Here is a 25,300-nt window from a genome sequence, read left to right as displayed (position 1 = left end):
ATATTTATCGTATTTAGTAGTCACGGGCTTGAACCCCGGTCCACTCAAGGAACGCGTGCGATGCACTCTCGCTCCTGACCACTGGGCTACGTCAGGCCTAATGCCTTCGTTGTCCTCGTTTTCCTTCTCTCGTCATCGGTATTGTCACTAGTTCTTAAATTTGAATTTTTTTTTTTTTTTTTTTTTTGAAACTGTCCAAAATGTCATTGTCATTCGGATATGCGGGTACTGTGACCGTGTAAACAGAGATAGGAAAAATTTACGGAAAAATGTGGATAACGCACTTCTGCAAAACAACAGATGATTATTTGTCGGGGTAAAAGAAAATCACTCTCCCCTAATTCTCGAACGGGGCGCTTACAGTTGATTCACAGTGGTGTCGAACCTACATCCTGCAAGGAAAGTGAACTAAAACAGCATTTTAAATTTTGTTAATTATCAAAAAATTCTCATTAAATGTTTTTGTTCAGTAAATGTAATTGTGTATTGTACTTAATAAAATTTTTGAATATTTTCAATTTTACTTTTACATGCAACAAGATATGGCAAAATGTAACACACTAAATAAATAAATCTAACTTTGAAATTTTTTCAATATGTCCCCTGTACAGGAAATGTTTGGACACCACTGCAGTAGAAGGTGGACCAGAGTCCATTGGGAATACACCTTGATCTGCTCACTGCAAACTAGCGCGACTTCTCTGTATGTGGGACGGGTGGTCGAATAGTTTTTACCAGGTACCACTAAGTTGTAGAATGGTAATCCCTTCAGCTCTCTTAATTTGTGCAGCAGCACTAACTGCCTAAATTGCCTGAAGGCGAGAAATGCGAACAGTGCGTACCGAGTTAATTCTCTCCTAATCTGTTCGCTATATGAAAATTTTCTCGCTCAACAGAAACTATTTTAAATGTAACTTCCAAGGGGAATTCAAAATAACGAAACAGAGGTCCAACTGAGTAATTTAGAATTATAGAAATGGTTATACAGTTTTATATAGAAAATATCTTAACAATAGACAGTGAAAAATATAAATTTAGTTAAATAATTTTAAGCTTATTTGAATAGTAGATAAACATGTGAAAAAAAATTTACGGAATATTACAAATTTCGAAGTGCACTGCATCCCAATGTCACACGTCACTGTTAATAAAGGTGCCAGTACGCTGTACCATCACAAAAAAAGCACTGCTTTCAGCTATATAAGCACGCTCTGCAAGAATTGCAGTCATTCCTTGCTTGTGTCAGGATGGGGGAGTTACATGCAGTTGACGCCACCAAGATAGAGTCCTATTGTTGCTTTACGATAGGTAGGATGTTCTACCCATGATATTGCTTATTGAGTGTCTTGTAATCAGAAGACAGCGAGTAGATTTCTTTCCAAACTCAAGAATACTGGTTCTGCTGATAGGAAAAAAGGAACTGGATACAAATAAGTCTCTATGCCAAAACAGGACCGCATTTTGAAGTGCTTATGCCTTAAAAACCGTAAAGGTTCTTCGTCTGAGCTGAAAAGAGAATGGGAAGAACATACAGGAGTGGTAGAAAGTGCAGTAACAGTCAGAAGATGCCCCTTCAAAATTGGACTTGTAGCCCGTTGTCCTAAGAAGAAGCCCCTCCTCACACAAAAAATTAACCCCTGAGCAGTGGAAATCAGTTATTTTCTCGGATGAGAAGAAATTCAACCTGCATGGCTGTGATGGGAGACAACGATTCGCTGTAGACAGGGTAAAGCATACTATCCAGACTGTATGGTGTCTACAGTGAAATTCCCTACCAGCCAAATGATATGGGGTGCAGTTCGTATCGCGGAGTAGGTCATCTGCAGTTTATAAAAGGTTCTGTAAATGCAAATGGATAACTGGGTATATTGGAAAGCAAGTTGCTGCCAATGCCAACCATTAGAGACTATTCAACCTGCCAAGTAACTGCATCTTTCAGGATGACTCTGCTTCTTGTCATCAGGTGAAAAATGTAAGTCGGCATTTCTGTAGTTACTTTAGCTTCATTTCTGCGTTAGGGGTTTGACAATAATGTTTACATTTGTTATAGGTGAAAATATGGTTGGAAGAATGGGCCGTTAAGACTCTTAGCTGGCCAGGAAACAGCCCGGATCTGAATCTTACAGAGAACTGTTGGCATCGTGTGGAATCTGCAGTTGCCAGAAAGAAACCAAAGACCCTTCGTGAACTTCAGGAAGCTATGATTCGTGTTTGGAACCACGAACTATCAGTTGATTATCTTCAGAAATGGATCTTGTCATTGCCTAGACAGTGTGCCATCAGGGCCAGAGGCAGTTCAACTAAATATTAGTTTGCACCTGGTGAACTTTTCATTTTGTTTTCCACTTAAAATGATAAACTGAAGCAAAATGAGGGCTTCTGATAACATTTCAGCCGTAATTGTGTTTACTAAAACTGTTGTATAAAGGATGCAAATGCTCATTTTGGAATATTTTGAGAGCACCTGTCAAATATCACTTAGCTTTGCCTGAAATATGTTAAGGGCTTTAGCCTCAGGCTGCGAGAGATTTAGACAACGTACAAGTTAGTGCAAATGCATCATATTAGTACGCAGTTAAACTCTGAATTAGCAAAAATATGCAAGAATAGAATCGTTTAAGTTATATCTCATATTGTGAATGCCTTCACAATGAGTTGCCATGATATTGCACTACTTCGAATAAGTAACGCTTCACCAAAGGAGAAGACTTTTGTTACTTATTCTCAGCAGATACCACCACCCAGGTGGCACCGTTTCAGGGCTTTTTGGCCCTTCTTCGGTGGGTGGGTGGGTAGGTAGGTACCCTAGTGATGCAATATGAAATATAACTTAAACGATGCCGCCCTTGCATATTTTTGCTAATTCAGAGTTTAGCTGTGTACTAATATATTAGCATTAGCATTAGTAGAGGCATATGATGCAAGAAAGCAAGCTTATTCAGCATCAGCCAAAAAAAAATACACACCACTCCCATTTCATCCCTCCGTTCGTTCGAAATACCTGTCAAGTTGAGCTTTAAATTTGTTTAGGCTATCAACTTCAACAACAAGTGATGGAAGTCGGTTCCACCAACCAACCACCCGCTGGCCAAAGGCAAATTTCCGCACATCTATCCGACATCCGTCCTTCCTCAATTTGAATTTATGCCCTCTGAGGTGATTATTCTGAGCAAGATGAAGAATCCCATTGGCATTGAGCATGCTCAAACCATTCAAAGCCTTATACACCTCTATCAGATCACCTCGCCGGTGCCTAGTCTCCAGACTCTGTAATTTGCAAAACTCAAGCCTTTCTTCATAAGAGCAACCCTTTGTTCCATTCACTAATCTTGTTGCCCTTCTCTGTACCCGTTCCAGCAGCTCTACATCCTTCTTGAAATGAGGCCTCCAGACCTGTATACAGCACTCAAGATGTGGCCTAACCATTGCCTTATACAAGGGAATAATCACCTCCTTATCCCTGCTAGAAAAATTCCTGTATATCATTGACAAGACACCATGAGCTACTCTTGCAGCTCGTCTGCACTGCTCAGAGAACTTCATATCTGCCTGCACAATTACCCCCAGGTCCTTTTCATTCTCCACCACTGTCAGTGTAGTACCGCAGAGTTGATACGTTGCTCTGGGGTTACTGTTTCCCATATGTAGTACTTTACTTTTGTCAATGTTAAACTTCATTTGCCACCTCTCAGCCCATCTGTTCAACCTTTCCAGATCCTGTTGCAGCAGCATAGTGTCAGTAGTGGCCATAACAACCCTGCCAACCTTTGTATCATCTGTAAATTTGGACATTAAACTTGATATCCCATCATCAATATCATTCATAAACACCGAAAACAACAACGGACCCAACACTGAACCCTGAGGAACTCCACTAATAACATTAGTCCACGTTGAGCAGTGTCCATTGATTACCACTCTCTGTCTTCTGCCACTCAACCATCCCCTTATCCATAGCAGCAATTTGCCTCCAATGCCACACTGCTCCAATTTGTGCAGCAGTCTTCCATGTGCAACAGTATCAAAAGCCTTTCTAAGATCCAAATATATAATATCAAAGTTATTCCCTGCATCCAGTTCTTTTGTGACTACATCATAGTATCCAATCAAATTGGTCAGGCAAGACCTGCCCTTAACAAAACCATGCTGCGTCTGAGATATAACTGAATTCTTGTCTAGATGATCCTGCAGTGCTTCTTTAACCAGTGCCTCCATTAATTTACCTGGAACAGAAGTTAAACTAACAGGTCTATAATTACTTGTGTCAGCCTTTGATCCTCCTTTGTGAATTGGGGTTACATTTGCACATCTCCAGTCTATGGGTACCTCCCCTGAGTCCAAAGAAGCTCTCATAATTATGGCTAGGGGTTTGCTTACTTCCTTTGCTGCCTCCTTTAATATAACTGGATAGATCCCATCCACCCCAGGTGCCTTTTTTATGTTTATCCTCAACAATCTCTCCTCCACTTTCCTCTCAGTTATTACAAAATCATCCAGCTCACTGCCAATGTTTACTTTACCTACATCATTCTCCTTCCTGAATAACTCCTCATGCGTGAATGTAGATGCAAAATACTTGTTTAGATTGTTAGCCACCTGAGCAGGATCCTCAACTGTTGAACCATCAATATCCAGTGGACCAATCTGATTCATCCCTTTCCTTCTTGAGTTTAAATATGTAAAGAACTCTTTTCTGTTTTTCTTTGCGTCCTTTGCCAAGGATTTTTCGTAGTCTGCCTTTGCCTGCCTAATCTCCTTTGTGACTTGGTTACAGACCAACTTATATCTATCATAGGCTTCCATGTCACCCATTAATTTGTATGTATCCCATGCATTTTTCTTCTCTGCCACATGTCTCATTAGTTCATCTGACAACCATTTAGGCCTAAACCTTGAACAATATTTCTTAGTTGGTATGTAAAGCCTGGTAGCCTCCAAAATTAGTTCCTTGAATGCTTCCCATTTTGAGTTTGCTGTTGGTAACATCATCAGTTGGTCCCACTGTATAGAATTTAAATACTGTCTCAGACCATCATAGTCGCCTTTACGAAAACAAAAACCCTTCCCTTTACCTCTGATGGTAGTTACCTCCTTGAGTAAATCCCACTTCAACACACTGTGATCACTGCCACCTAGTGGTTCATTTATCTGCAGATTCTTAATACAAGAAGAATCACTACTGATAATCAGATCAAGAGTATTGCTCCCTCTTGTTGCCTCACGAACATGCTGATGTAGAAAACAATCATCCAATAAATCCACAAAAGCCTTGCTAGTGTGCGAGTGACCAACCCACAAATTCCAGTCAATATCTGGGAAATTAAAATCCCCCATTATAAGACTCTCTGATTTACTGGCCCACTCTATTTCCCTGTACAATATCCTATTATACTCATCAGAGTCATTAGGCCTATAGCACACTCCTACTCTCAATTTTGATTTCCCTATGCTTATGTCACACCAAACTGACTCGACACTGCACTGTCCATCGATGTCGACTGGCTTCACTTCCTTGGACTTTATGTGTTTCTTAACTAATAGCATAACCCCTCCTCCCCTCCTGTCCTGTCTATCCTTTCTAATATATGATGCATTTACACTAACTTGTACGTTGTCTAAATCTCTCTCAGCCTGAGGCTAAAGCCCTTAATGTATTTCAGTCTTAATTTTTATTGTACACCATCAGGCATCTCTCATATTGTGGAGTTATACTTCTTAAATGATGCCACCCTTGCATATTTTTGCTAATTCAGTGTTTATATTTCTAGTTGTGATGCTAGTCATTAATGTAACATGCCATCACGAAAAAGGGTTCGAAATGTGAAATTCCTAGGTGATGCACTTTCTTTGAACACCAGTGTATATATATGATTTGTGCAGGCATAAACAGGTAGTAAAAAACCTTACTAATGTAAGATTCCCTTATAACTGTGTAAAGCAAGAAAAATTGCTGAAGATAGATAGGCTGCTGTTTTATTAGCCATCCATTCTGTCTTGTTAACCAATAATATGGCTGACCCATCAACCCTAGGCTGCTTTTTTTTCCTTTTTTTTTTAGATATTCTTAAATTGGTAAAATTATTTCAAATTCACTTGCCTCCTCACACAGTGATCCTAAAAATATCAAGTACTTTTCATATGTAAAATACAGAACGTTCTCCCCCTCCCAGGCTGCTAGATTACTAAAGCACTTAAAGAAACTGTTTTCACTAGGTTGTTTGACATTTTGCTAGAAAATTCTTTTAAGTGGGTATTCTATTAATTAGTATTGCAGTACTTGAAGAGCATGTTTAAATGTAGAGTAATGATGAAAAACATACTTCTGTGCATTAATTAAACTGAATTATTTCTGATAAAACATAACATTAAAGGTGAATCAAATATTTCTCTATAACTCTATATACTTTCATTGGTGATTAACCATAGAAAGGTTTGGATATTGAATGGTCTTTACATTGCTAAAGGCCTACTCATACAGAGATCAAGAAATACAAAGAAACAAAGGATCTCTGTAAATAAGATAGTTCTTACATGCATCTGTCCTTAATGTCAAAAACGTAAAACAATAAACTCTTTCTCACTGATAAAAGTATGCATAATCATATTAAAACATTTGATTCACCTTTAATGTTAAATTTTAAGTTTTTTCCCAAAATAAACTAGCTTAACTTAATGATGGTAAGTGTACTTTCAGCCTGAACTTATAAACATAATGAACTTTAAAAAAATGGTACAAACGCAAAGAAAGAATTTTATGATGAAAAATTTTAAACATTAAACCATTTTTGTTTTTTTTTTGTTTCATTCATTTCATATGTGATTAATTCTTGTAGTAATCCTTTTGTATCATTCTTTCTTCTTTTTTCTTTTTTTTTTTTTTTTATTATTTCAGACTTGTAATTAAATACTATTTTATTATGAATTTAGGAGATGGATTAGATGGTATGAAAAATTCACCTGCCACAGGTCCAGGAACACCAAGAGAAGATGGACCTCCAATGGGAGATTATGGCATTCCAGGTTACGGACAAGAAAATGTAAGTATTTTTTCGTCACATTTCAAAAAAATGTTTTTATTGCTAGGTATATTAGACTATTAGTGAATTTAAAACAAGAAAGAAATTCTTGTTTATTTCAATAGTCAACAGATGATAGATATTGAATAATTAACTGTTTCTTTAGAATGGAGACTAATTACTGCCATTGGCAGTTAATAGTTACTTTATATCATAATATTCATATGAAAGATATAATATTCACATATTCTATTTCATGTTGTCTGATTGCTTATATCTATTCTAAATATTGAAATACAACAAAAAAAAAAAGTTATTATTTTTATTTATTTTTTCGGCATACCTTCTGTATACGTGCATTAGAAACAACACAAAATAGCATCAGACTGATACTCCGAGTATAGAACAGCACTATATCATCATGTTTCTATTAAAGAAGAAAGTGAAACTGGTTGAAATTCTCTGCAGGTTAAAGTGCACATTATTAGGAAAAAGATCCAATCACATGAAATGCATATGATTGGCGCAAAGAGTTTACTAAAGGCAACAAAGAGGTCTCTAACCTACTGCATGCTGATACATAGCTGACTGCCATCACAGATGTCAACATTCATTGTGTTAAGGAGCTACTTTTGGAAAACAGATGATTATAGTGTGCAGTATTGCATTGAAAGTGTAGAGGCAATTATTTGGATATACTTATTGTTCGAGGAAGTGTACACATTGTTGGTCCCAAAGGTGCCTATGTTTGATCAGTGCCAATAAAAGCCATGGGTGAGCTGAGCAGTGGGCTGGGGCACTGTCTCAATTCTCCATTTCTGTCTCTATAATATATGAAAACTCTTGAAAATGGTGAGATCCTATTGGACACTGTTATGAAAGAAGAAAGTTTTATCTGTCGTGGTGCTTAGTTTGGATATTAACAAATGCACAAGGAAAACTGAAATCTCAAATGATTCTTGGCATTTTAATAATTCCCCATAGCAGTGCTGAATGTCAGAGAATATTTAATCAGGTGAAAAAATAAATTCAGTTATTCTCTTTCTGGCAAAGTTGTAGAAGTGCAAAGTCTGCTGCAGTATCTTTCTAGAAACACTTGTAATCAGTCATGTCTAACAGATAATTCAAACAGAAATCTGCTGACAGAAAAATTTTAGGTAAGCTTATATTTAAAAGAATACTACAGTGATAAACAGTCCTCTGGCTTTTTTTAATATAAAATGTGTATTTTGTTAATTTAATTTCTAGTGCAGTGTGGACTTCAGAACTCCTGCTTTTCACCTGTTTTGGCCCAAAAAATACTTCTGTTTTCTTTCTGCTTACAATTACCAGATCTCCAGCTTTCTGAAAGTCAGAAGTTGGTAGCTGTGTATAACACTTGTGTAATGCTTGTGCAGTTAATTAGTTCATTCATCTAACTTGTGTAAATAGAATTACATAAGTTAGTTAATATATGTACATACATTTCAGTTACATTAGATTTTTATTTCTTAATAATTTAAGAAATAAAATTGAATATTTTTGTTTTCAATGATTAGCAGAAGCAAGGTGTAAATTCATTTATAATAACTAAAATTGTTACCAATTAATTGTTAATTTATTAACTGAAATGGAAAAATATAATTGTTTTTACTTCACTCAATAGATCTTCCAGTGTAAAATTCACTCCATTTTGCAGTAAGTAAATCAAACAGTCATAGTAAACTGTTATGGCTTTCATAATGCAGTTTATGTATTTATTCATGGATTTTAAGTATTTAATAAAGGAAGTAACATGGAAGTATTTAATAAACTGATAAAAAAAAAAAAAAAGAGAGAGAGCAAAAAAGCAATCATTTTTAAGAACAAATCAAGAACATTTCATTTCTGCACATTGCATTATTCACCATCCATTTTGCCAATCAATGCATAGCAAAAATAATATGTGATGCTTCACCTACAATATACACTGGTGTTCAAAGAAAGGGCATCACCCCTTAAAATTGTAATTGTTGTCCGAATAACATAAGTATATGGCAATATTTTTTACAAATTGCATCAGATAAGATTGACATGCGTAGGTGATGACATAATATTGCATCAGCTGTAATTTTCAGCTATATAAGCACGCTCTGCAAGAGTTGCAGTCATTCCTTGCTTGTGTCAGAATGGTGAATTGCATGCAGTTGATGCCACAAAGAAAGAGTGCTATTGTTGCTTTACCTGAGGAAGGATGTTCTTCCCGTCATATTGCTTATAGCGTGTCTTGTAATCAGTCGACAGCGAGTAGATTTCTTTCCAAACTCAAGAATACTGGTTCTGCTGATAGGAAAAAAGGAACCGGATGCAAACGAGTCTCTACGCCGAAAGAGGACCGCATTTTGAAGCGCCTATGCCTTAAAAACCATAAAGCTTCTTCGTCTGAGCTGAAAAGAGAATGGGAAGAACATACAGGAGTAGTAGCAAGTGCAGTAACAGTCAGAAGACGTCTCTTCAAAAATGGACTTGTAGCCCGTTGTCCTAAGAAGAAGCCCCTCCTCACACAAAAAATGAAAAAGGCCCGATTAATTTGGTTAAGGAGCATGTCAAATGGATCTCCGAGCAGTGGATGTCAGTTATTTTCTCGGATGAGAAGAAATTCAACCTGCATGGCTCTGATCGGAGACAAAATGATTCGCCGTAGACGTGGTAAAGAATACCATCCAGACTGTGTGGTGTCTACAGTGAAATTTCCTACCAACCAAATGATATGGGGGTGCATTTTGTATCGTGGAGTAGGTCACCTGCAGTTTATAAAAGGGTCCGTAAATGCCAATGGATACCTGGCTATATTGGAAGGCAAATTGCTGCCAACCATTAGAGACCATTTCAACCTGCCAAGTAACTGTATCTTTCAAGACTGCTCCTTGTCATCGGGCAAAAAGTGTAAGTAAGCACTTCGGTAGTTACTTTAGCTTCATTTCTGCATTAGAGGTTCGACAGTAATGTGTTTACGTTTGTTACCGGTGAAAAAATGGTTGGAAGAACGGTCCATTACAACTCTTAGCTGACCAGAAAACAGCCCGGCCGGACCTGAATCCTATAGAGAACTGTTGGCATCGTATGGAATGTTCAGTTTCCAGAAAGAAACCAAAGACCCTTCATGAACTTCAGGACGCCATAATATGTGTTTGTAACCACAAACTATCAGTTGATTATCTTCAGAAATTGATCTTGTAAATGCCTCGACGCTGTGCTGCTGTCATCAGAGCCAGAGGCGGTTCAACTAAATAATAGTTTGCACCTGGTGAACTTTTCATTTTGTTTACCATTTAAAATGATAAACTGAAGCAAATTGAAGGCTTCGATAACATTTTAGCCATAATTGTCATGTTTACCAAAACTGTTGTATAACGGTTGCAAATGCTCATTTTAGAATATTTTGAGAGCACTTGTCAAATATTACTTAGCTTTGCCTTAACTATTAATAAATATATTTTGTTTATATTTCTATTTGTGATGTTAGTCATTAATGTAACATACCATCGCTAAAAAGAGTTAGAAATGTGAAATTTAGAAATTATATATACACAGTCGATTTTTGTTATTTGGGACATATCAGAACTAGTGCATTTTGGCCTAATTAAGCGGCTGCCCCAATTATCCGAAGTTTCACTTAAATAGTTAAAAATACAATGGACCCCCGCTTTACAGTTGGTTCACTGTACAATCAAATTGCGTTACGATGGACTCGCCATAGTAAAGTACCGTTCACTATATGGTGTGGGGTAAGCGGAATGTTATCCACTTACCCTGCATCATAGGAGGAATATTATACACAGGCTATAAAAGTAAAGATATATTAAGCGCAAATTTACCCTTCATTACCTTACCAATTAAAAAATTAAATGATACGTGAAAATCAGAATAATTAATACGTACCATAATATGTACGTACTAACTAGTTGACATTTCTGTTCACTGACATTTGTGGGTGGGGGTTAAAATTTAAAATAGTAAAAAGATAAGCAATCAGTAACAAAGAACACGGCACACACAAATTGCAAGTAACATGATAAGCACAAGTGAGAACAGAGTAACAAGTTATGAATCTTTAAAAATAGGAATGAAGAGAAGATTCTGAAAATTAATTTTTTTATATCATTGAAGATTCCATGGAAGTCTAAACACATTTCACCATAATAACACACAGAATTCCAGGTGTCGGTATTATTGCAAATTCAGTAAGATCTAGTTTACTATCCGTTTATGATAGGTTGCACTAACAGAAAAGCCCAATAAACAGGTGACTGCTAATTGTTTTATGGTTGTGACCTCCAGAAATCCGACTGAACTATGTGGTATGGTCGGAGACAATCGCAGCGTAATCTCTAGTGCTGCGGTCTCCTGCCCCGATTGAATGGCATGTTGTCCCAATTAAGCGAAGTAAACCCTGGCTATTTTCTTGATTGGGTTCTGTTTTTTAAGATTTTCCCCCAAATAAACAGCTACTCCGACTAACTGGTTGTCCAAAAAACTGGAATCCACTGTATATATATATATACACACACACACAATATATGAATAGCTTTGTGACATGTATGAGAAAACGAAATAATTATTGCCATATTTCTGTGGGCCCCGATTTTAATGAAATTTGCGAAGGATTGATAAATCTTTCTAAAAGAATCAAATTATTAAATGCAGGCAGACAAATAAATAATACTTGATAGATTTCTATTGGTTCAATTTTAATGAAATTTTTTGGATGGCTTGTCAAGTCTTTTGAGAATAGCCAAATATGGTCAAAGCCAGTGGTGAGCTGTGAATATTTTAACAAAGAGCACGCTTTTTGATCGGTCACGGAAGTGATGTCATCCGCGGTTTCCACCAGAGGCGCTTCCCACACTCCCACTACTAGTAGTGTAATTAGTGCGTGTGATGCATTTTTCGTGACTGACTGGTATGATATCTGGAGTCAGGAGCAGTTCGGGGGAGGGTGGACAGATGGGCCTGTTACCCCCTTAACCATACAAATAAGTGTATGTGTATAAGGTCTACTAAAAAAAAAAACGTAAAAACCTCATCGTCATGCCTCCCTTTACAATGATACCTCAATACGATAGTGTCTGGAGTTCTTTTTAGAATTTTTGAATAGTATGACGTCACAATCATACTTCTTGAAATTACTACTGTAGTAAGTATGATTGCAACGATAAAAGTATTTTTCATATGACTGTAACAATACAAGTATTTGTCATATGACAGCAACAATACAAATATTTGTCAGCAATTTCTTTTTTCGTCTCCCATTTTCGTTACATTCCATTGTTAGGTTCCCCTAACGGTTGCGTATGTCGCTTCAACTACAAGATTGGTACTTCAGTAAACACTGTTTTCCAGAGATATTTAGATATGTTGCAATCGCAAGTATATATCTTTAGTTATCATAAATCCGTTGTATCTTGTCTTCCAGAAAATATGAAAATTTCTGAACGTTCAATAAAATATTTACATTACAAAAGCTCTTTTATTTCGTAATCAATATACCTAAAAGAAATGCGAAGGATGTTTCACATAAACCATCTACCGCGCCTGCTCGGCACACGCGCATTTTTATTCATCGTTTTTTTTTTTTTTTTCACAACTCGGAAAATATAATGGATACATTTTTTTATGATAGAATTTTAATATTGTGAATAAAAAATAACACGAAATATTTCCCATATCACAAATAATATAAAAACTATTACAAAACATTTCACAATATTTTTTCACAAATATTACATAAAAAATTATTACACAAATATTCAAGAAAATTTATTCTAAAAATTGCCATATTCAATTTACTTCTTTATTAATATTTGTTGTCGAAATGCTTTGCTCAATAGCTGAGCGATGATTACAGAGGAATGATTTGGCGCAATGATCTGGATCAAATTGAAGCAGTGGTTTTCGATTTAGATGTATGGTCATCATAATGTGCAAAGTGTTTAATTGTCAACATTATTTATTTATTCATTCATTCACTCAATATTAGCATTAGCATCAGTAGAGGCATTTGATGCAAGAAAGCAAGCTTATGCAGCATCAGCCAAAAAAAAAAAAAAAAAAAACCCACTTCCACTTCACCCCTCTGTTCGTTCAAAATACCTGTCCAGCTGAGCCTTAAACTTATTTAGGCTATCAACCTCCACCACAAGGGATGGAAGTCTGTTCCACCAACCAACCACCCGCTGGCTAAAGGCAAATTTCCGCACGTCTATCCTACATCTGTCTTTCCTCAATTTGAATTTATGCCCTCTCAGGTGATTTTTCTGAGCTAGAGGAAGAATCCCATCAGCATTGAGCTTGCTTAAACCATTCAAGGCTTTATACACCTCTATCAGATCACCTCGCTGGTGCCTAGTCTCCAGACACTGTAATTTGCAAAACTTAAGCCTTTCTTCGTAAGAGCACCCCTTTGTTCCATTCACTAATCTTGTTGCCCTTCTCTGTACTCGTTCCAGCAGCTCTACATCCTTCTTGAAATGAGGCCTCCAGACCTGTATACAGTACTCTAGGTGTGGCCTGACCATTGCCTTATACAATGGAATAATCACCTCCTTATCCCTGCTGGAAAAATTCCTGTATATCATTGACAATACTCCATGAGCTACTCTTGCAGCCCGTCTGCACTGCTCAGAGAACTTCATATCTGCCTGCACAACCACCCCCAAGTCCCTTTCATTCTCTACCACTGTCAGTGTAGTACCACAGAGTTGATACATTGCTCTGGGGTTGCTGTTTCCCATGTGTAGTACTTTACATTTGTCAATGTTAAACTTCATTTGCCACCTCTCAGCCCATCTGCTCAACCTTTCCAGATCCTGTTGCAGCAGCATAGTGTCAGTAGTGTCCTTGACAACCCTGCCAACCTTTGTATCGTCTGCAAACTTGGACATTAAGCTTGATATACCATCATCAATATCATTTATAAATACAGAAAACAATAATGGACCCAACACTGAGCCCTGAGGGACTCCACTAATAACATTAGTCCACGATGAGCAGTGTACATTGATTACCACTCTCTGTCTTCTCCCCCTCAACCACCCCTTTATCCATAGCAGCAATTTGCCTCCAGTGTCACACTGCTCCAATTTGTGTAGCAGTCTTCCATGTGCAACAGTATCAAAAGCCTTTCTAAGATCCAAGTATATAATATCAAAGTTATTCCCTGCATCCAGTTCTTTTGTGACTGCATCATAGTATCCAATCAAGTTGGTCAGGCAAGACTTCCCCTTAACAAAACCATGCTGTGTCTGAGCTATAACTGAAGTCTTGTCTAAATGATCCTGCAGTGCTTCTTTAACCAGTACCTCCATTAATCTTCCTGGAACAGAAGTTAAGCTCAGAGGTCTATAATTACTTGTGTCAGCCTTTGATCCTCCTTTGTGAATTGGGGTCACATTTGCACATTTCCAGTCTATGGGTACCTCCCCTGAGTCCAAGGAAGCTCTCATAATTATGGCTAAGGGTTTGCTTACTTCCTTTGCTGTTTCCTTTAATATAACTGGATAGATCCCATCCACCCCGGGTGCCTTTCTTGTGTTTATCTTCAACAGTTTCTCCTCCACTTTACTCCCAGTTATTTCAAGATTCTGTAGCTTACTGCTAGAGTTGAATACACCTCTGGCATTCCTCTTGCTGAATAACTCCTCATGTGTGAATGTCGATGCAAAATATTCATTTAGTTTGTTAGCTACCTGAGCAGGATCATCAACAGTTGACCCATCAATATCAAGTGGACCAATCTGATTCATCCCCTTCCTTCTAGAGTTTACATAAGTAAAGAACTCTTTGCTGTTTTTCTTTGCATCCCTTGCCAAGGATTTCTCGTAATCTGCCTCCGCCTGCCTAACCTCCTTTGTGACTTGGTTGCATGTCAACTTGTATCTATCATAGGCTTCTGTGTCATGTGTTAATTTGTATGTATCCCATGCATTTTTCTTTTCTGCCACATGTCTCATTAGTTCATCTGACATCCATATAGGCCTAAACCTTGACCAATATTTCTTAGTTGGTATGTAAAGCCTAGTAGCTTCCAAGATAAGTTCTTTGAATGCTTCCCATTTTGAATTTGCTGTTGGTAACATCATCAGTTGGTCCCACTGTATAGAATTTAAATACTGTCTCAGTCCATCGTAGTCGCCTTTACGGGAGCAATAACCTTTCCCTTTACCCCTAATGGTAGTTACCTCTTTGAGTAAATCCCACTTCAGCAAACTGTGATCACTGCCACCTAGTGGTTCATTTATCTGCAGATTCTTAATGCGTGAAGAATCACTGCTGATAATTAAATCAAGAGTATTACTCCCTCTAGTTGCCTCCCGAACATGCTGATGTAGAAAACGATCATCCAATAAATCCACAAAAGCCCTGCTAGTGCGTGAGTAACCAGCCCCCAAATTCCAGTCAATATCTGGGAAATTAAAATCTCCCATTATAAGACTCTCTGATTTACTGGCCCACTCTATTTCCCTGTACAGTTCTTTATTATACTCATCAGAGTCATTAGGCCTATAGCACACTCCTACTCTCAATTTTGATCTCCCAATGCTTATGTCACACCAAACTGACTCAACACTGCACTGTCCAGCGATGTCGACTGGCTTCACTTCCTTGGTTTTTATGTGTTTCTTAACTAATAGCATAACCCCTCCCCCCTTCCTATCCTGTCTATCCTTTCTGTAGACGTTGTACTCCCCAAATTGCAGTTCTGCATCCCTTATATCTGTGTGACACCACGTCTCTGATATCCCAACAATATCTGCCTTTGATGTTTTGAGCAATACCTCAAATTCATCAAATTTATTTACTAAACTCCTAGCATTGGTGTACACACAAGTATACCTGCACCTGTTTCTATTCTTAGCTACCCTAACACAACCCATGTGTTTACTTGTACCGCAATGGCTCCCAGCAGTCTCTGAAATACCATGCATCTTGTTTTTCAGGCTTCTGCTCATTCTTATAGAAGCAGTGCAAGAATCTCTTTCACCTCTGCCAGTGGCTACTGTCAATCTATTGGTCTTTGTCTCTCCCCAAGCTAGCAGTTTTCTGACCCACCTAACACTGCCTCGATAGCATCAGCAAATATTCTTGCACCCTTTCTATTGCCGACCGGCTAGCCGAGTGGGTAAAATACCTGCCCGGCAACCCAAAGGTCGCGGGTTCGATTCCCGCCTGGGGCTTGGATCAAAGTACTGCAAAAACCTTGGGAGGTGCAATATGGCCACAGAAGCCGATGCGCCAACAACTACCAAATCAAAAAAACAAAAACCCTTTCTATTTAAGTGTATCCCATCCCTGTAGAAGCAATCTCTCCTGTTAACAAGTACAGTCCAGGCTGAAAAAAATTCTACCCCTGAGCCTTGCACAATCTTTCCAGGGCCGAATTGATCGACAAGGCTCTCATCATATACTCCCTCCTATCGTGTCTGGGCAGAATTGCAGACACTTTCAAATTCAACCCTAATTCTCGGCTTTTGTTCAGCAGTTACCTGTACTTGTTAAGTAATTCTGCCGGTCTCCTACTCTTAATATTATTAGTGCCAACGTGTACAACTAAATATTATTCATTACGCTGAAAGCTCACTCAGCTTCAGCACTGCTAATTGCAATGTTTTCAAAGATACTCCTGGCTTTTTTAATTGAAAACTGTCTTCGACAAAATATCTAAAATCATTAATTTTTATTTCATATTTTATCAGAAAACTTAAATTTCTTATTCGGTTTTCACCCTCTTGCCACCGAGAAAAAAGTTCTTTCGCATTCCACGATTTTGGGTAGCATATGTTTAAAATTTCTTTCAATGGTATTGTTATTTTCTTTATTTAATTTAAAATCACCCAGTTGCATTAATAACATGTCACGAGGTAATTTTTTTACTTTCAATTTTGATTCCTTCAAATTCATTCAACTTCAATGTGCTCTCAATTTTAGCTTCATAATTTTTCAAATTATAAATAGCATTGATAGTTTGAATAATTAACTTATCTGCTTTTACCCTAGTGATTCCATAAAGCTTTGAAAGGTAAGAGAGCCCCTGCAGGATGTCGATCATTAGTGCTAAATGGTTAAGAAATTCAAAATTTAAAAGTCCAGTTAATAACCCTGGATTATTTAACTTCTGATTCCGAATGTTTGCACAAAGCGGGATAATTCCTCCAACCCACAATTGCTGTCCGCAAGCTACAAGCTGCTCATTCCACATCAAGTTCTTTAGCAATCATCCTTAATTTGTGCTAGTTTTTTGGAGATTGGTGAAAGTTTTTTTTTCAATTATTGCCTGTATGCCATTATAGTTCAGAACATTTTTTAAATGTTCTAAAAAAATGCTCGACAAAGTTTCAAAATCTTTCATACATTTCATCTTCGTAAAGTTTATATAATATCTTAGTTGCCTCAATCCCCCACTCTACGTTGCTACTGTCACTAGTCCTTTGAATACAGTGCAAAATGTCAGATCACATGGATATTGAGCTACTGTGACCATGTAAACACAGACAAGAGAAATTTACTGGCAGGCGTAGATCACTCACTTCTCCGAAAAACATATATCCGTTTGTCGGAGTATAGGAGAACCACAACACAGGTTGACCAGAGACTATAATCCGTGTCGAGAATCTTCTTAATCCACTGACTGGCTATGGAAAGCATATTGACTAGCGCAACTTCTCGGTATGTGACTGCATAGGTTTTACAGACGCCACTAAAATTGTGAAATGGTAATCCCACGAATGGTGCGAAGCTACCATCCATGGGATTATGACTGAACGCCTCTAAGTCAGAATCCCGTCTAGCCACTGCAACGATACCGTTCGTGCCTCGTGCATTGAAAGGCCGCGCTAGCCGGAGTTGCTTTCGTGCTGTCATGGCACGATCGCTCTGGCGATGAGGCCGCTAGAACGGGAGCATCGCGGCAGCTGTTGAGAACATGCGGCCGCTGCTTCCGATGCCGCACCATTCAGGTGTGACGTGCGGGCACCAAATCGTCCGCAGACGACCTAGGTACTGGTCTGGGTGTTGTGCTTAGAAGAGCAGCCACCATACTGCGATCTATTGAGACTCATCCTCTGACTGGGAGATTTGTAAGAAAAAGGGGCTTAGAGGGGAACAGGTATCCTGTGTGTTATCAGACACTCAGCCTAAAACACTGATGGATCCAATATCTCTCTATTACAGAAGATTTAGGACAAGTCCGGTTGGCCTGCCTCCCTAAAATCCACTCATGCACACCTTCTCGATGGTAAGCCCTGTTACGTCACTTAGGTGGCAACGAAATGTAGAGTGGTTCTCTTCAAGATGCCTGGTCAGCGTGAAGAGGAAAAGACCAAACCCTCCAGCAATGAGAGCACAAAAATACAAATGGCCCTCAGTCCCCAGCAGCTTTCACTCTCCCTCTTACGGCAGCGAGAGGATCAGAGTGGAAACAGAGGGTGCTAAGAATCTCTGGGTACGATCAGGCTGCCATGCACGGAAATTGAACTTGGCCTGTTATAACGTACGATCACTCATCGGTGAAGACAGGATATTAGAGCTGGAAAAGGAATTAGAAAATGTGAATTGGAATATCATCGGTTTGGCTGAAACAAGAAGAAGAAATGAATCACTTATAAGCTTATCAAGTGGAAATCTGCTGTACACCAATGGAAACAGTGAAAGGAGTGAAGGTGGAGTTGGGTTTCTGGTCCATAAAGATTTTAAAAACAACATTTTGGAATTCAAAAGTACATCACCAAGGGTGTCAAGACTAATACTCAAGATTTCTAAGAGGTACAAGCTAAAGATTATAATGATTTATGCACCAACGTCGAGCCATGATGATGAAGAGATTGAAGAAATGTACACTGAAATTGAGAGTCTTCTAGATGAGCAGAAAACCCACTACACTATTATTATGGAGGACTTCAATGCTAAGGTTGGAAAAAGGCAAAACAGTGCAGAAAGAGGAACTATAGGAAATTTTGGTATTGGTGAAAGAAATAAAAGAGGTGAAAGACTTGTGGAATTTGCAGAATCTCAAGGACTGTCAGTAATGAACACTTTTTTCAAGAAAAGGGTGAACAGAAAGTGGACATGGAAGAGTCCAAATGGATTAACTACTAATGAAATCGACTTCATCCTCACTAACAGAAGATATATTGTGAATGATGTTACCGTCCTGAATAAGGTAAATGTTGGAAGTGATCACAGAATGGTAAGATGTACACTTGATATAGATGTAGGAAAGGAAAGGAAAAAACTGACTCGGGTAAATAATACAAAGGTCTTTGAAATAACAGAGGAGGAGAAAAAGCAGTATGTACTGGAACTTAAGAACAAGTTTGAGCTTCTGCAAACTGCTCAGGACCAAGATATCGACGAGGAATATTACAACTTTCTGAAAGTGATAAAGCCCAAGAAACCTATAGGGAAACAGAAATCCAAAGAAGAAAAAATTAGTCAAGAAACACTTATGATGAACCGAAGGTGAAAAATGAAGAGCAAGATAAACACTGACAAGGAAAAAATTGAGTATACTGAGTTATGCAAAGCCATTAGAAAGAGACTCAGAGAGAACATAAAATAAGAAGATTTAACACAAGAAAAGTAGAACAAACATTAAGGGAAAAACGAAGGATTTAAATCAGCAGCCATGAGCAGTAATACAGAAAGACAAATGATACTAAAACTGAAGAATAGCGATGGTGTACCTATAAACAGCAGAGAAGGCATAATTCAAATAGCAGAAGACTACTATAGAGAATTATACAAGGAGCGAGGGAATGACACCAGCAGCGGGGAACATGGATTGCAAAGTAGCAACACATACGACATACCCAATATTCTTCCTGATGAGGTAGAACATGCATTGAAGAAAATGAAGAATCGGAAAGCCCCGGGGGAAGATGAAGTTACTGTAGAGTTGTTAAAATTGGGAGGAAGAGACATAACACAAAAACTGGCAAGGCTCTTCACAAAGTGCATTAGAAAAGGTGTGATGCCTAAGCAGTGGAATAATGCAATCATAGTTTTGCTGCATAAGAAAGGAGATAAATCAGAAATTGGAAATTATAGACCAATTAGCTTGTTATCCCATATCTACAAGTTGTTCACAAGGGTCATTACTAACAGATTAGAAAGAATACTTGATGAGAATCAACCGAAAGAGCAAGCTGGCTTTAGGACAGGATTCTCAACTATGGATCACCTTCACGTAATGTCACAGCTAATGGAGAAAGCAAATGAATATAAAATACCATTATGCCTGGCATTTGTGGATTATGAAAAGGCATTTGACTCCATACAGCATAAGGCAATGTTTCGGGCACTGGAAAGACAAGGCATAGATACTCCATATATTATGATTTTGAAGAAAATATATGAGAGTGCTACATCCTTTATTAGACCTGACAAAGACAGTAGCAAATTTAAAATTGAGAAAGGAGTTCGACAAGGAGACACAATATCTCCGAAGCTGTTTACTGCTGCCCTTGAGGAAGCTTTCAGAAGATTAGACTGGTCGCAGAAAGGAGTCAGTGTGAACGGAGAGTACCTAAACCATTTACGATTTGCAGATGACATTGTGGTCATAAGCCACGATCCCCAAGAATTAGAGGAAAATCTTAATCAGTTATGCACAGTTAGTAAGGATTTTGGACTAAAGATGAATATGGCTAAAACAAAAGTAATGATGAACAAGTATGCCACGGAAAGGGAAATAATGATTGAAGGAGCAGTAATTGAAAAGGTCGAGTCATATACTTATCTGGGACAAGTTATTAGCTGTAATAATGATAAATGGCTGGAAGTCAAGAGAAGAATAAATTTTGGATGGATAGCATTCAGGAAATATAGTCACATACTGAAGAGCAATATCCCAGTTTGTCTGAAACGTAAAATAATGAACCAATGTATACTCCCCACCATGACTTATGGAAGTGAAACTTGGGCGCTCACCAAAAGAATGGAAGAGAAGCTAAGAACTACACAGCGAAGAATGGAACGAATTATATTGGGAATCAGACTGTTAGATAAGAAGAGAAACACATGGATTAGGCAGCAAACTCAAGTAAAGGACATTCTTATCAAAACTAAAGAACTAAAATGGTCTTGGGCAGGACACATAGCTCGAAGACATGATGACAGATGGACTAAGAAAATAACAGAATGGTACCCAAGAGGAGCTAGAAGAAAACCTGGAAGACAAAGGTGGAGATGGATAGATGAAATTCATGAGTTTCTGAGTAGTAAATGGATGGCCAGTGCTCAAAACAGAAGGAACTGGAAAGTTGCTGGAGAGGCCTTTATCCTGCAGTGGATTGAAAATGGCTGATGATGATGAATCCCTTTCACTCTTAACTCGCGCTTTCTAATTACCTAAATTGCCTAAAAGCCAGAGGTGAGAACAATTCATACACAATTGTCTATCCTGATCCGTTCGTTACATGGAAATTTTCTTCGTTCAAGGGAAACTATTTAAATGTAATTACCTAGGGGAATCAAAAAAAAATTGCTATAAAGAAGTTCGTTAAACAGAGTTCCGACTGTAATTGTATCAAAAATGAAGCAATTTTAAAAAACATAACCGATCGATTGCGCATTAAAATGCTGGGAATGGGGGCCTCCGCTCGTCCCACCATAGTTTCGGCTCTGGATATTCAATAATTGCCCATTTAGGATTTCATTTGTAAAATAAATGATCGTCTCAACAATGGGCTCGCAAATTTTCAAAAAAAAAAATAACAGTGGGCTCATGCGAGCCCACTACAGCTCACCTCTGGTGAAAGCTCTTTATAACAATCATTTTTTAACATCGCAGAACCTTATAATGATAATGATGATCCTATATAGATCATCATTATCATTATTGGCCATTTTCAATCCACTGCATGATGAGGGCCTCTCCAGCAACTTTCCAGTTCTTTCTGTTTGTGCAATGTATGGCCATTGCACAAACAGAAGGAACTGGAAAGTGCAATGGCCATCCATTTTCTGCCCACGAACTCTTGAATTTCACCTGTCCATCTCCGTTGTTGTCTTCAAGTTTGCTTTTAGCTCCTCTTGGGTACCATTTTTTGTTCTTTTCTTAGTCCATGTGTCATCATGTCTTGTCTTCGAGCTATGTGTCCTGCTCAAGTCCATTTCAGTTCTTTAGTTTTGATAAGAATGTCCTTTACTTGAGTTTGCTGTGTGGTTTTCAGCTTCTCTTCCATTCTTTTGGTGAGTGTCCAAGTTTCACTTCCATAAGTTATGGTGGTTTATACGTTCTTTCATTATTTTACATTTCAGACAAATTGAAATTTTATCTTATTTTTAATTAGTTACCTTATTAATTTTTGTTTTACAAATAGATTAAATAGGCTTAGTAACTTTCATTGCTTATTTTTTAAATTTTGCTATTAATTTTGTAAGTTACAACTCGCTACTCCTACCGCTATCGTAGCAGTGTTTTTGGTGGGAATATTGTAGCTAAGGGGCTTAGAGGGGAACAGGTATCCTGTGTGTTATCAGACACTCAGCCTAAAACACTGATGGAACCAATATCTCTCTATTACAGAAGATTTAGGAGAAGTCCGGTTGGCCTGCCTCCCTAAAATCCACTCATGCACACCTTCTCGATGGTAAGCCCTGTTACGTCACTTAGGTGGCAACGAACGTGTAGAGTGGTTCTCTTCAAGACGCCTGGTCAGCGTGAAGAGGAAAAGACCAAACCCTCCAGCAATGACAGCACAACAATACAAATGGCTCTCAGTCCCCAGCAGCTTTCACTCTCCCTCTTACGGCAGCAAGAGGATCAGAGTGGAAGCAGAGGGTGCTAAGAATCTCTGGGTATGACCAGGCTGCCATGCACGGAAATTGAACCTGGCATGTTATAACGTACGATCACTCATCGGTGAAGACAGGATATTAGAGCTGGAAAAGGAATTAGAAAATGTGAATTGGAATATCATTGGTTTGGCTGAAACAAGAAGAAGAAATGAATCACTTATAAGTTTATCAAGTGGAAATCTCCTGTACACTAATAGAAACAGTGAAAGGAGTGAAGGTGGAGTTGGGTTTCTGGTCCATAAAGATTTTAAAAACAACATTTTGGAATTCAAAAGTACATCACCAAGGGTGTCAAGACTAATACTCAAGATTTCTAAGAGGTACAAGCTAAAGATTATAATGATTTATGCACCAACATCGAGCCATGATGATGAAGAGGTTGAAGAAATGTACACTGAAATTGCGAGTCGTCTAGATGAGCAGAAAACCCACTACACTATTATTATGGGGGACTTCAATGCTAAGGTTGGAAAAAGGCAAAACAGCGCAGAAAGAGGAACTATAGGAAATTTTGGAATTGGTGAAAGAAATAAAAGAGGTGAAAGACTTGTGGAATTTGCAGAATCTCAAGGAATGTCAGTAATGAACACTTTTTTCAAGAAAAGGATGAACAGAAAGTGGACAAGGAAGACTCCAAATGGATTAACAACTAATGAAATCGACTTCATCCTCACTAACAGAAGATATATTGTGAATGATGTTACCGTCCTGAATAAGGAATGTTGGAAGTGATCACAGAATGGCAAGATGTACTTTTGATATAGATGTAGGAAAGGAAAGGAAAGGAAAAAACTGACTCGAGTAAATAATACAAAGGTCTTTGAAATAACAGAGGAGGAGAAAAAGCAGTATGTACTGGAACTTAAGAACACGTTTGAGCTTCTGCAGACTGCTCAGGACCAAGATATCGACGAGGAATATTACAACTTTCTGAAAGTGATAAAGCCCAAGAAACCTATAGGGAAACAGAAATCCAAAGAAGAAAAAATTAGTCAAGAAACACTTGTCATGATGAACCAAAGACGACAAATGAAGAGCAAGAAAAACACTGACAGGGAGAAAATTGAGTATACTGAGTTATGCAAAGCCATTAGAAAGAGACTCAGAGAGGACATAAGAAGATTTAACACAAGAAAAGTAGAACAAGCATTAAGGGAAAACAAAGGATTTAAATCAGCAGCCATGAGCAGTAATACAGAAAGACAAATGATACTGAAACTGAAGAATAGCGATGGTGTACTTATAAATAGCAGAGAAGGCATAATTCAAATAGCAGAAGACTACTATAGAGAATTATACAAGGAGCGAGGGAATGATACCAGCAGTGGGGAAGATGGATTGCAAAGTAGCAACACATACGACATACCCGATATTCTTCCTGATGAGGTAGAACATGCATTGAAGAAAATGAAGAATCGGAAAGCCCCGGGGGAAGATGAAGTTACTGTAGAGTTGTTAAAATTGGGAGGAAGAGACATAACACAAAAACTGGCAAGGCTCTTCAAAAAGTGCATTAGAAAAGGTGTGATGCCTAAGCAGTGGAATAATGCAATAATAGTTTTGCTGCATAAGAAAGGAGATAAATCAGAAATTGGAAATTATAGACCAATTAGCTTGTTATCCCATATCTACAAGTTGTTCAGGCGCCTCCGTAGCCAGGTGGGAAGGAGCAGCAGTGCATAGCACACGCTTCTTGATTAGACCGGGGTTCGAGCCCGTCACCACCAAATATGGAGGATGCGGAAAGGTCAGGTAATGACCACCGCATATCCCGGAGCAATATGGCCTTAGTTGCTAATGCTCCTAAAAACCAAAACAACAAACAACAAGTTGTTCACAAGGGTCATTATTAACAGATTATAAGGGTCACAAGGGTCATTATTAACAGCCAGGTGGGAAGGAGCAGCAGTGCATAGCACACGCTTCTTGATTAGACCGGGGTTCGAGCCCGTCACCACCAAATATGGAGGATGCGGAAAGGTCAGGTAATGACCACCGCATATCCCGGAGCAATATGGCCTTAGTTGCTAATGCTCCTAAAAACCAAAACAACAAACAACAAGTTGTTCACAAGGGTCATTATTAACAGATTATAAGGGTCACAAGGGTCATTATTAACAGCCAGGTGGGAAGGAGCAGCAGTGCATAGCACACGCTTCTTGATTAGACCGGGGTTCGAGCCCGTCACCACCAAATATGGAGGATGCGGAAAGGTCAGGTAATGACCACCGCATATCCCGGAGCAATATGGCCTTAGTTGCTAATGCTCCTAAAAACCAAAACAACAAACAACAAGTTGTTCACAAGGGTCATTATTAACAGATTAGAAAGAATACTTGATGAGAATCAACCGAAAGAGCAAGCTGGCTTTAGGACAGGATTCTCAACTATGGATCACCTTCACATAATATCACAGCTAATGGAGAAAGCAAATGAATATAAAACACCATTATGCCTGGCATTTGTGG

At 38.3% G+C, this 25,300-nt stretch overlaps 1 protein-coding gene across 4 annotated transcripts in view; it reads left to right on the top strand.

The window, feature by feature from the left end:
* LOC150087077 (single-stranded DNA-binding protein 3-like) overlaps positions 1 to 25,300 on the top strand; it is a 538,273-nt gene that overhangs the window by 466,413 nt on the left and 46,560 nt on the right. For all 4 annotated transcript variants that reach the window (XM_090371800.1, XM_090371798.1, XM_090371799.1 and 1 more), the window contains one exon: positions 6,928 to 7,037. In XM_090371800.1, coding sequence (XP_090227926.1) covers positions 6,928 to 7,037 — 110 coding nt within the window. The remainder of the gene's footprint in view (positions 1 to 6,927; positions 7,038 to 25,300) is intronic.

This window comes from Mastigoproctus giganteus, chromosome 4 (genome assembly GCF_048544385.1).
Source record: "Mastigoproctus giganteus isolate SK-2022 chromosome 4, ASM4854438v1, whole genome shotgun sequence".
Taxonomy (NCBI): Eukaryota; Metazoa; Arthropoda; class Arachnida; order Uropygi; family Thelyphonidae; genus Mastigoproctus; species Mastigoproctus giganteus.
The sequence above is the reverse complement of the archived record's forward strand: the minus strand, read 5'-3'. Positions and strand labels throughout refer to the sequence as shown.